This window comes from Dryobates pubescens, chromosome 15 (genome assembly GCF_014839835.1).
Source record: "Dryobates pubescens isolate bDryPub1 chromosome 15, bDryPub1.pri, whole genome shotgun sequence".
Classification (NCBI taxonomy): domain Eukaryota; kingdom Metazoa; phylum Chordata; class Aves; order Piciformes; family Picidae; genus Dryobates; species Dryobates pubescens.
Window position 1 is genome coordinate 21,164,686 of NC_071626.1, and position 13,242 is coordinate 21,177,927.

Here is a 13,242-nt window from a genome sequence, read left to right on the forward strand (position 1 = left end):
CTTCAGTCTGATCAACAGGAGCTCATTTCAGAGTTACAGTACCTCCACCGAGAATGCTTAGCTTCCAGTCCCCAGATGTTCAGCAGGTAAGCAAAGGGACCCAGGTGATTTCAGATAGCATCAAGGGAAACAACTGTGACAGATCCTATAATAAATAACCTTATCTTGTAAAGCATCGAATTAATAACGAGCAGAAATTTCAGGGAACACACACTTTAGTCAATAAAAGGCACACTACTGAGCAGTCACCAAGCTGCACACTACACTAGCTCAAAGATTCTTCAGAAACAGCTTCTTCTAAAGCACACAGTAATAACCTAATCATTAAGCATCAAATCCACAGAAATATTGTCTCCAATTAGATGAAGAGTATAATTAACATTCAAAACTCCAAACACTAAAAACCTCACTGGAACATCTTAAGAATTAACAACAAAACCAAAACAAACAAAAAACCACACAAAACCCCTCCGCCAGTTTCTTTAGCTTCTGCTAATCTGTAAATCACTGTCATTTCCACATGGACCTTCCGCTACATTGTTCCAATCTATACAGGGAAGCTTAAGGAAGAAAACTGAACTGTAACACTCAGCTAAAACAAACTCACAATGATGGAAACACTGTGAATGACAGTCAGTCCTTACAGCAACTTCAAGGGTTAAAACCTAGTATCCTACAGAAAGTTTTTACCAGATGTAAGACTAACTCACAACCAGGTACTAATCCCAAACAAAAATAAACAGCATCAAGTGCAATCATTCAATTACAAATGTCAAGTTGAAATACATCAAAGTTCTAATGAATAATATGCCAACTAACATGCCCAGACACTTCATTAATTTCATTTTATTAAGAAAGGTCCAGAGTGAAAACAAAATCTTCACAGATTTCCCCATTATTCATTTGTTTTCCAGACAAGGAGTGGAAAACTCTGGTATACAGCTCTAGCCAATGGACTAGTCCTGCAAAAGCAACAGTTTACAGTTTGAGGACATCAAAGTGCACTTGAATAAGACACACACTACTTCTTAATGCTGCTTCAATAGTCAAGCAAAGCTAAATCCTCATAAAAATGATCAAATTATCATCCCTGAGCTCTCACCACTGATACAAAGCTCCTCCATCTGTCCTAGGAATTTCTTTTAAAACTCCATCACTTCCAAACATGAAAGCCACTGTATCTTCTCTATTATTGTTCCACCCACCAAAGTAGGACAAATGTAATTTCTCAGACCTAACAATTTCAATGGTATGACTGAACTTGATATAATTGATTAGTAGCAAACTGCTACAATGGCTCCTAAGTGAAAAAAAGAGGAAGAATAAATTAATGTTTCTGTACTAAGATTAATTTTTGTCAATCCCAAATAAATATTAAGCAAACTTTAATGCCAAACTCCTTATGAAATCATTATCAGAAAGTGAGGGTACGAGCACAAAATGAAATGCAGTGCTCAAGGCAGCCATACACAGGTGTCCAAACAGATTCAAATTAATCTTTGCTTTATGCACTCCAAATGATCATGTCAATTTAAAAGTCAGATCCTAAGAAAAACAAGGCATAAGCAAACCTCTGAGAGACAGCCACAAAGCAGAAAAGTTTAACAATTGTCTGCTCTTTTTGTCCCTTTCCCCATCTTTGGTCAATTTGGTATTTGATGACGAGTGTGCATTAGTAACAGACATACTCCCACTACTAAATTTCCATGACTTACCATTTTAATTCCTCCACATCAAACATTTACTTTTCACAAGCAAAAGAGTTTGCCTTACTTTAAGGGACGTAGTTCAACTGTGGCATGCAAAATGACATAATGCTTTAGAGCTCCTGCAGGTTTTTTTTCATCTAGTCAGCAAATGATCCAGAGAGAATCTTCAAAGCAAACAGAATGCAACTTCAGCTACCCACAAATTTTAAAGTTTAGGGTTTCTCAGTCTTTTTCTCAGTAAACCATTTATCTTTAGTTCAAACAAAGAGTACCCAAAATAATTTAATACTGATGATGATTAGTTTGTGAATTTGGGAAAATTTAACACCGGTGGGAGGGGGGGAAAAAAGCATATGCAGATAAACCACTATCAAAACAAAACCAGACTGCAGAATGGTTGCCAAAGATAATTCACATGGCAGTAAGAAATTAGAATACCTGGATCAAAACAGTAAGACAGAACTACAGGAAGTCCACCACTGTGCTTCAGAGGCAGTATCTTCTGTTCACATCTGCTCTTGCAGCTCCTATCCAGAAAGACCCCTGGTATCAGACAACACAACTGCCTCCACAGGAAGGGAGGAAAAACAGAACAGGCAGAAACTGCCTATGTCAGCAAAGTGACTTTGTGAAAAGTAGGGGAGAATTCACCTAGCAAGTAAGAGATACCACATGAAAATATTAAGAGGGATAGAAAAGGAAAACAGCAATGTTTGGTGGTCTGGTATTTTCCAGAATTACCTTCAAGTTTCTCGATACCTTTAAAAAAGTAACAGCAACATTAAGGCAACCTCTATCAGAAAAAGACCAAGGTTTCCAGGATTCAAACATCCACTTCCTTGGAGGCACTTGTGTTTGTGATTTCTTTTATTTTCTTTTTTAAAATCAAACCTATTCATAAATCAATCTTAAAAACATGTCTGCAAAACTCTTTAATACATCTATGTAATTATATGCCTACAACCAACATAGTGGAGGGGAAAGAACCAAAACGAACACACAAGCACACACACAAAAACCACCCAAACCCAATCAAGAGTGATAATTTTTTAACAGCACGGCAAGTGATGACATTTACAAGGTCGTTTTGAAATTCCTTTTGAAGCAGCAGCTTATTTTGAAGTAAGGCAATGTCTAGATTAGGTACAAAATCCTAGAAAAGGAAGTAACACTGTAAACATTTCAGGCTGATAATATAAAATGAGGGGAAGATAGAAAAGCTCTTCAGGAGAGAGGAGTCGAAGGAACTTAAAATAACAAACACACACAGGAAACAAAACTCTGCTGAGAAATGTATTATGAATCACCTCTCAAGAGCTGTTTCTACTCTCCTGGATCACTTGGGTTATTTAGATTCTTAGCCCTAGAATATTTGGGCTTACATTGTTTACATAACACAAACTCAAGTTACCTCCAGATTTGTAACACACAGAGGAACAGGTAATGCAATAAAGAAACTTTGAATGCCAAAGTATCAGAAGACCAGTCAGAGAGTAAAGCTGGTTAAATGTGCATGCCTTGTGATATGACAGAACAAAGACTACAGATGCAAAAGGATTACACAAATCAAGAAACTTCAAGTGGTTCTGCCTTAAAGACACAAATAAAACTGCCTTTCATTTCTGGGAACCACATAATCTTCAACTTGGTAATTTCCTTGGAAAGTTAGGGAACAGCAACATGTGGTTCATAATTTTCAATCTTTACTAAGAAAACAGTCTGTTTACTACTACAGCTTAAAAGAAGCACAGAAGAAACTCATTCAGTGATTAAAGAGCTGTCAGAACTCATTTTTCTTTTTGAGCCACGCTTTCAATACCAAGAACCATTATCAATAGAAAATAGTCTAATCAGCACTGGAAGTTAATAGCCTTCAAGCATGGTGTCAAAGACATTTCACTTGCTGTAACTATTACTTCCCATTCTCCCACACTTAGGATACCTTCCCTCACCCCCACCCCCAGAACAAAAGAACTAAGAAAACAAGCAGAAGATAAAACAACTGAAGACATAAAACTCCAAGAGGAGACCTAAAAATCCCCTTGTTTCAATTACCATCATGTTAGGCTTAATTTAGTAGAAAATAAAATTACATAGATAATATGGCATTTTATAAAGCAGCAGCTTTGCCCATTCATATCCCAGTGAATAGTTGCTGCTAACCCAGCATCAAAAGCAGAGAAACCAGCAAAGTAATTGACTCAATTCATAATAGAAAAGTTACAAATTAAGGTCTGATTCCTTTTCTGCTGGACACTGAATTAACTACTACTTATACAGTTTGGCATGCAAATTAGCCTATGGAAGTCTACTTAAGCTCATGCCAAAATTCTATTTCACATGGGAAAAAAAAAATAAATAGATTTCTCTGTTTACTGTGTATATAAGGAAATATTTTCTTTGCCCCTTAAAAGTTTCATTTTGTTTTTAATATTTGGAATCCAAGCTGTGGCTACAACACAAACACTAACAATCAAAATAAGGACTGCACAGCAGTTTTACAGGGGAAGCAGAAATTTGTACAACACACTTCATGGAACAAGATTAATAACAAGTATAGATTTGTTATGTTACATTCTTACTTAGGGAAAGTATATTGAACAAATGATACCAACATATGTGCAGATAATCTTGCCTTTTGCAAGTCTCCAAAGAACTCGGATTTGGTTTACTCCCTCTGACACTACACCAGCTATGTGAATTACAGCACACTTCTACAGTGCATCTTTCAAGATCATAACAAATCTTTTGTTTTCTATCACCATCAAATATCTTTGCATATAACATAAGCTAAAATAAGTTATCCCTTAAACATTGGCAACTCAAGCTTAGCGTAAGATGTTTAAGACCTTAAATTGGAGGATAGAGAAGAAAATTAGATATGGGAAAAGAAATCCCAGGTCTTTTTCTCTTTTTCTCCATTTTACCACAAGAGGGAAAAAAAAAGAAAAGGTACATCATCTGAGTGAGAGGCTTCACATTTTTTCCCCCAAATATTTGTTAGGCTTTAATTTTGCAAAATCACAATCTGGGAGTTATAACACAGAAATATTCATATTTAATTTTCTAAAACACATTTATTTGAACACTTTCACTTTCTAAACATGAACAGCTCTGGACAGAATGCATATAGAATTATAAAAAGGTACCAGTTAACTAGTTTATATAGTTAGACAACAAAACAAAGAAACCTCCACCTCAAAGTACCTTCCAGAACTACTACTTTTAGTTTTCTGCAAGTGATGCCACTGTATTTTTTTAATAGCAGCGGGGAGAGTGGATAAAACACACAATGGAGCTCCTCAGTCTCTTCTATTTCCTTCTCCTGCATGAGTTGACTGAAGAATATATCCCAAGCTACTTCAAGGATTCTCTGCAATTACTTGGCTTCTTTGCAGCAGAGACCGATTTTTCACATAATAACTTGCTTTTCCCTCACGAGTTAGACACACACCATTCCCTATCATACAGAAAGGTTTCCATGTGTACCTCTTGTCCTCCCCTCGCCAGAAACCCCTATTCCCATCTCAAATGCTAGATCTGCTCCCTTCCAGATGACGCCCCTACTCCCCTACTCAGCAAGATTGCTCTACTGTTACCCCAAGATAATTTCTAGGTGTACTTCCATAATACTGTACTCTGTCCTAGCTCTGCTCATTCCTCCATTATCCTCTAATTGTGACAGTGTTTTCCCAAAAGAGAGATGTAAATATAGCAGTGATTGGAAAGCTGTGCAAATCTGAGTGCTGTGCAGATTCAAATAAGAGTGACTATGATTTCCATTGCATCATCCAAAAAAATGAAGTTTTATCTATGACCAACTCCAGAAATGCAAGATGTCACAACTCTGCTTAATGGATGTTCAGGCTGCATGTAACATCCAGTTTCATTTTTCTGGTAAGGGGTTGGGGGGGAAGGAGAGAGAAACATATTCTTTTTCCAAGAAGAGATGTCCAGGACTGTTCTTTCCACTACTGCCTAATAAATTCCCTGAGCAACCCACCAATCAAACCTCATGCTCAGAACTTAACAGACTTAATGATGTCACAAACTTAAACAGAATGCACACAGACCTCTGGGGATGTACAAATCCAATACAAAAGCAATACCATTTATCTCTTACACAGAACAGGAAGAAGTTGTTCTCAAATTCTATTAAGTATATTTACATCTTACTACAACAACAGCTCATTATACCAAACTCTTTCATCTAGTTCACAAAAAGACTTTATGTTAACCTCTCAATTATACCAACCAACAGCTTTGGTAATAAAAGATACCCTCCATACAAAATATCTGGGCTGTTTTGTCCTCCCATCAAAAGCTATTTTCCTCAGTGCCAGAGAGGCATGAACATAACCATTACAGAAACCAGGGGGTTATTTTGTAATTTGAAAGCAAATAACAGCAGCAACAATAAATGCAATCAGAAACACTGAAAATGTAATTTTCAGCAGAATTTTGGAAATTCAGGTAATCTTCTACAGAGCCCACTGGCACACCAACATTACACATACTCTGAGGAATTATAAGTAAATAAAAAGTTAAATAACTTCACCAGCATGCCAGAACTGCTAATGACTGATTCTTCACTTCCTGGATAGGAGTAAGTGAGAATATGCAGCAAAGAGAGGCCTGAAGTGCTTCTGGATCTGGTCACATGAATACATGAAGCATACCTACTACTATATGCCTTCCTGATTACATATTTCAAATTGACTATTCTGCTTTCATAAACATCACTCCTACAATTCACACATCATTGTCTGCTCAGTATTGAAAAAGAGCTTAAAAACTAGACAAAATAATGGCTACACTCAAAGTTTTAAGTAATTAGTATTTTAAAAATCAGCACATGAGAAATTGAGAACTTAATTTTAAATAAAATTTTTAATATATATAAAAAACAATTTTAAATCCAGCCTAAATCATGGATTTTTCATGTCTAAATCTCCTCTCTTTCAGCCTCTTTAGTTTCACACACCTTCCTTTCACTCAATAAAACTAATCCAACAAGCTGAAACTAAAAAAAGGTTTACTATTGGAAAACTTTTTTGAAACATGTGTTATCAAAACCACCCACCCATTACACAGCAGCAGAGTAATGACAACACTTCTAGAAGTATTCTTCAACTCTAATAGGGTTAAGATAGCTAAAAGTTTCCGTGAGTATTGACTATTCCTTGAATCGGTCCCTCCCAAAAACCGATCCCGTTGGTGAAAAGCACTAAACATGCAAAGGCTAAACAAATAAAAGCAAGCCTTACGAGTTGAACGAAAATTGCCCACTCCGTGAAAAGGATGGCCATTAATTAGTGCTGTGCCCGAGGGAAAGATTACTACACAGGTTCAACGACAAACTGTTACATTTGGCCTATCAGCTAGTCAATCGGCACCAGTCAGCAAAACAGCCGATAGCTCCAGCAAAACCGGGCATTTTCAGTGCTTCTTGCCTAGTCAGTAAGAGAAGGGAGCAAAAGACAAACTGCTAAAAAAGGGGTGGAACAGAAGACCAGGGGTAGCTTCTCAGTGAGAGTACAAAGATGAAAGATAAATTCACAAGTAAAAAGCCCTTCACACCACTTTACTATCTATAGTTCTGCTAAACATCTTAGTACACTTGGAAGATCTACCACTAGTCCCTAAATGAAACGAAATGTGATAATGGAACTATTTCAGATTTAAATATACGTCCATAATAAGCTTTCCAGTAAACAATACTTACATTATTTCAGTAATCTAACACTAAGTGTTTCTAAGTAAATATTGTAGTTCAGCAGTAACACATCAGTGAGCTGCAGATGTAATTTCACTGCACTCAAATCAGCTGATTTATACCCAAACCCATCTATCGGTTGAAGTCTACCTTCAGCACCTGTGCCCCAGTGCTAAACTCAGTTATTGTGTTTGTAGTTAACCAATTTTTTTTTCCATTTAAGTCATATCAAATGTTTCTTAGCATTGTAATAAGACTAGCTGCTCCAGAGAATTCTGGAAAAACACATCCATACTTTCAGCACGTCTGAAGTCAGAGAAAGGCACAAGAAAATTACTAGCTGACAACAGTCCTTGTTTTTACTGTAAATCTTAAGGATAATTAGACTTGAATGCATATTATTATTATTATTATTGAGCCAGCTGATAAGAGCTTGCTCAGAAGTTCCAAACTTCAGCACAGCAGTGGGAACTTAGCCTAATTCCCAGGAAAAACCTGGAATTATTACAGGGCAATGAAATAACTGCCAGACCTAGACTTAACTGCACTCAACTCTTACTACAAATAACCTCTAGGTTGAAAACACCACCTCTTTATACTAGGTATCAGTCTGGGGGTTGCTTTTTGGTTTCTGGCTATTTTTTGGTGGGGGAAGTTAAATGTATTTTTTCAAAGTCTAAGTAGGTAGAAGCAGCTGCTTAAAATTCACCTTATGTTTCAGGGTATCGATATTCAATTTCATTATTTGTTTCTTGTCTTGTTGTCAATACTTGCAAATTCCCTACAGTAATGCCCCATAGTATTTATTCTATCAGCAGATACTCTCAAAATACACTCAAAATATTAGTAATAAAAGGTGCTGAATAGTAGGAATATTTCGATTGTATGCAAGATTTTACTGTTCAGTTGTTTTATTTGTAATTTATTTTTATAATTGCTGAAACAAAACAAAAACAAAAACCCAGAGATAACACACTGGTAATTGTAGAGAATTATAAAGACCATACGCAGGAAAGCAGGAATTTGATCACTCATGGAATTCAGGCCTTCTCACCACACCCTCTTATTTATTCGAATTTTCTAAAGAGGAAACAAAAAAAAAATTCCAAGCCTAGGGCCATGATCTGAAAGTTACCAAACCTGCCCACGGCAGGAGAATCTTTTAACAAGATATATTCTTCTACCAGCTTCCCCTCACTTAGCCCAGGAACTGTAAATTCAACAATGCTAGTTCAATCTCTTTTTTCTCTCCTCTTCCCTCCCCCAGGTAATTTTACTTTAAAACAGCGAGACAACACACGAAGCTCCTTAGGACTTCAAAGACAGTCAGCAAAGGTGATAAGTACTGTATAAAATACTACTTCATATAGAACATTATTTAATAGATGCATGTGTTAGAGTATCTACTAAGACTATAACGTTACAGGTTTTACATTTCAGTGCAAAGGTGAGCAAATCAATGAATAAGTCTTTGGGGATTTTACTGCATTGTTGTAAACCTGCAACTCCACCTGTAAGCCTAAATAAATTGTTGCCAGCTCTTCCTTGGTGTTTCACCATCCCACCTCACGTACTCTTTGGCACATCCCCCTTACTTTTTGCAATGCTCTGCTTGTCTGTCTGATCATCTAAAAAGCACAAGATTACGTTGTGGCTGGCTTCCAAGCAGCAGCAATCATTTGGATCACTAGGTCAAGCAAGTGACTTGAACTACATGGAGCAAAAATAATAAAGCATTCTACCATGCCAGCAAGGAGACACACAAAATGAAATTTTCAATCATCAGGAATAACAAATAGCACTCTTGGTAACATTGCTATTTCTCTACTCAACTCACAACAGACTTTGAAATGACAGCAGAAAATTCCCTCAGCGCTCCAAGTTTTCAGTCTGGCAGTTCAAGATAAAACTTTGCAAAAACTGTAAGCAAGGCATAGTCCTTATTTAAACCCACTAAATGCATGAAGTCCCACTCCTGCAACCAAGTCTGCATCAGTGAGACTGGAAAGAAGCAACAATGAGCACACACATAGATTTAACCGTGTGACTGTAGGAAGAGAATCATGAGAACAATGACAAGAGAAAGTAGTAGTACACTAGCTCGGAAGGGCACAAGCACAGCACAATGCCACTGTACTTCCAGAAAACCTCTACAGGTTACTTCTGTTATTTCCTCAACCCACAAATTGACAGGCACTCAGATAAGATCGGGATTCAATTTAGTTTTAATTGGTGAAACACAAGAAACTATGACCTTAAAAACCCATTATCTGTCTGTTTTTCCCCAAAGTCTACCCTGGACATACAGATTTCACATAAAATCTCAGCTTTTGAAAAAGCAAAAGAAAAGAAGCAAAACCTCAACACCAGCCCCTCTTTCCATCTCACACAAGTTTGGAAGAAAATCCGACTCCTATGGGTGTCAAACATCAGATAGAAACCGAAGATCTGAATTTTTCTCTCTCTTCTTAAGACTTTTAGGCCAATTACGAGGTGTGGGAGAACTGACTCATGAGGGTTGTGTTTGTCTGTAAAACCTCAGGTTAGATCTAGTGATGCCCCACTTCTGAAATACACCCATTTTACAGCTACACAGTATTTGATACAACATATATTGGAAGTGTATTTCTGGACCTAACCATCCAATTCTTCACACTTAACACTGAAACTATTTTAAGAAAGCAAAAGAAACTTGTAAATGTTACTTAACTGTAACTCTAACAGGGAAGTCTGATGCCTTTTAATGTTACACTGAAATTAAAAATAGTAGCTCAAGTTTCCAGGACTATTTTAAAGGACTAATTACTAAAGGGATTTACAGCATTTTAGGACTGCTTTTACGTCCATTTTTCAACCTATTTTCAGTTTGCCAGTTGCACACAATTCCTGGACAGGAAACCTAGTACATAAACCACGTTCTTTTAAATGCTTGGCTTCCTAAGTCAAACCAGACCTGAAAGGCAGAATTCAACCGTGAGAATTTGGTTGTGCCTTCCCACAAGAACCAAGCTAAGGTCTCGGCAAAATGAGACATGCACCTCTAAAACACAAACAAACAAAATACAATCTTTGCATTTACTATCACAGAATTTGTCGACGGTTGACTTTGAACCTCAAATTAATGAGGTTTAATGCTGTGCATGCTTATTACTTGTGCATACCTAATGCGGAAAAGATGGTCTCCTTTTTATTTAGGAAACGACACATTTATTTATTTTTACATCTTCCCCTTATGCTTTAAGAGGTTATCACTCGGCTTTCTGCCTCTAGTGCAGAGACCCTGGTGCTGGCGCATCCACAAATGATTTCCCATGCTGAAGCTCTGGTACACCCCACCTGTGCACAAGATAAAACCCTAAAACGCCCCAAAAGCACCATCCGGGGAAAAAAAAATCAGGGGAAAGCAGCAACCAAACATCGCCACCTCAACAGGCAGCGCTCCGTGCGTGGATCGCAAGAGGGGCCGCTCCGGGGCTTTCCATAAAACGCCTAGCGCTGATGGCCGCAGCTCCAGCAGCCCCCACGCAGCCTGCAGCCCGCTGCCGGGCCGCAGGGGAGTGTCCCCTCCTCCTTCCAAAAGCAATGGGCACGCTTCTGGAAGGGGCCTGGAGGACCAAAAGCTGAAGCAGGGACGGAGGGCCCATTGCAGGCCGCCCCCTGCCCCGCCCGACACAAGTTGGCCGGAGAAACCTGTGGCTGCCCCCTGCCGCCGCCCTAACAGCCCCCAAAGCAGAAAGAACGGGGACGGGGAGCGGTAGGCTACTGGGGAAGAGGGGCCCCTTCGCCGCTGAAGCGGGGTGGGCAGGTTGGCGAGCCCACGGCGCTGCAAGGCGGGGAAGCGACCGGACATGGCGCCCGCTGGTCTCGGGACCTGAGGGACCCCCAGCTCCCCGAGGACGAGCCTAAGAAGGGCACAAGCGATGGCCGCCAGCAGAGAGACTGACCTGTCCTCCGAGTCCATGCGGCTGAGGGGCTCCCCGTCCGAGGACATCTCCAGGCTGCCCCGCCGACCCCCCGACGTGGCGCTGCAGCTGCTGCTGCCGCTGCTGCTGCCGCCGCCGCCGCCGGTGCCGTAGCCCTCGTCGCCACCGCTGGACACGCTGCTGGAGCTGCTCCCCCCGCCGCCTCCTCCACCGCCGCGGCCCAGCCCGTCCTCCTGGCTGCCCCGGGGGCCCTTGGGCTCCTCCTTGGCGTCGGCCTCGCTGCTGCCGCCGGGGCTTAGCGAGCGGGTCTCGTCGCTGCAGCAGCCGCTGCTCGTGCTGCTACTCCCCACCAGGCTGCTCTCCTCCTCTTCGCCGCCCTCCTCCTCCTCCTCCTCCTCCTCTTCCTCTTCATCCTCGTCCTCCCCGTCCCCGGCCTGGCTAGCGCTCTCCGGGCTCGGCTCCGACATGCTCTCCGCCTCGCCGTTCAGCAGCAGCAGGGACTCAGTCTCCGCCGCGGCCACCGCCGCCGAGGACGAAGGCGACGACGAGGATCCAGCCCCAGCCTCCTCCTCCTCAGCCGCGGCGGCCGCCGCCTCACCAGGAAGCAGCCCCTCCGGCTCCGCCATGTCGCTGCGAGCGGCCGCCATGGCGCCTGCGAGTGGCTGCGAGCGGAGCCGAGCCGGGCCGGGAGCGCGCGGCGGCAACTGCGGGGGCGTGCGCGTGGCCTGCGCGCGCGGGCGCGCTCCCCCTCCACTCGCTCCTTTCCTCCCCTTGCCCTTCTCACCCGCACAATCGCGCGGCGGCGCGAGCCGCAGGAAGGACTCGGATCACCGCCGCACGCGCTACGGAACGCGCCCGGGGACAAAAACGTGGGAAGGGCGGAGCGGTGGCCCCTGGCGCGGGGTGCCGAGGGTGGCGGCGCGGAGGGGGCGTTAACGGGCGGGGCGGTGTGGTGTGGCGGGGCGTTTGGGTGATGGGGGCTCTGCTGCGCTTCTAACGCCTCGGTCGAATCGCGTCATCGTTACTCACCGCATCTGGGGGAAGAGTGACTGATGACTCGTGTGCGGAGGGCGTCCCGCGGGACGAGCCGGGAACGGAGAACGAGACGCTGCCGGCCAGTGGGCGCAGCGCCGCCGCCCCACCTTCGCCCCCCACACACCCCGCCGGCAGAAACCCTGGCGCCGCGAGCCGTCCCCTGCCCCGCAGCCTCAGCAGCTCGGGCAGAACCCGGGTAGCCTACGGGTCTGCTGGAGGGAGCAGGGAAAGAGACCAGCAGTCACGGCTGTATCGTGAGAAGAAAACTGGGGTGGGGTGGGAGGAAGTTGTAAGGTCTCCGGGGCTGACTGGACTCGTAGTAAATGAAACAAGGAGTAAACGGAATATAAAGCTTCCAAGAAGAAGAAACGAGGCTGCTCTAAAAAAGAGAGCTGCAAGGTGCAGGTCACGATGTGACATTACCCAGTGGGAACTGCCAAAAGACAAGCTCAGATGAGACACGGAGACAGAAAAAAGGATTTCGGTCATAACGACAAAAAGGAATGACAAGGCAGTTGTGCTATGCGCTGAGGAGAGGGAGGGAAAACAATAAACTAGACGTGGTCTTAAACTTCTTTTTGGGGTGTAGAGATGTGTTGGCTGCTGGGAAAAAGCAGTATGACCAAAGGGGAATGCAAAATACAGGTTATTGTATGACACTGAAAGTAAATCCAAAGAGTTTAATATACTAAAACTGGAGCAATTGCTTAATTATTTTTCTTTTTTTCTTACAAACCTAAACTTCTTTCTGGAGACACAGGGTTGGTACATTTCAATTTGTTGAGCTGGGAATGGTGTCATCTGTAAAAATAATAACAAGCTATATATTTGTTAAAGGGGAAAGATGCCTGAACAGGAT

General features: G+C 42.0%; 1 protein-coding gene across 3 annotated transcripts in view; it reads right to left on the bottom strand.

The window, feature by feature from the left end:
• AEBP2 (AE binding protein 2) overlaps nucleotides 1–12,199 on the bottom strand; it is a 48,686-nt gene extending 36,487 nt beyond the window's left edge. For 2 of the 3 annotated variants that reach the window (XM_054167761.1, XM_054167759.1), the window contains exon 1: nucleotides 11,370–12,199. In XM_054167761.1, coding sequence (XP_054023736.1) covers nucleotides 11,370–11,995 — 626 coding nt within the window. In that variant the 5' untranslated portion in view covers nucleotides 11,996–12,199. The remainder of the gene's footprint in view (nucleotides 1–11,369) is intronic. The other variant, XM_054167760.1, reaches the window with a different exon arrangement.
• Between the last annotated feature and the right edge of the window lie 1,043 nt (nucleotides 12,200–13,242).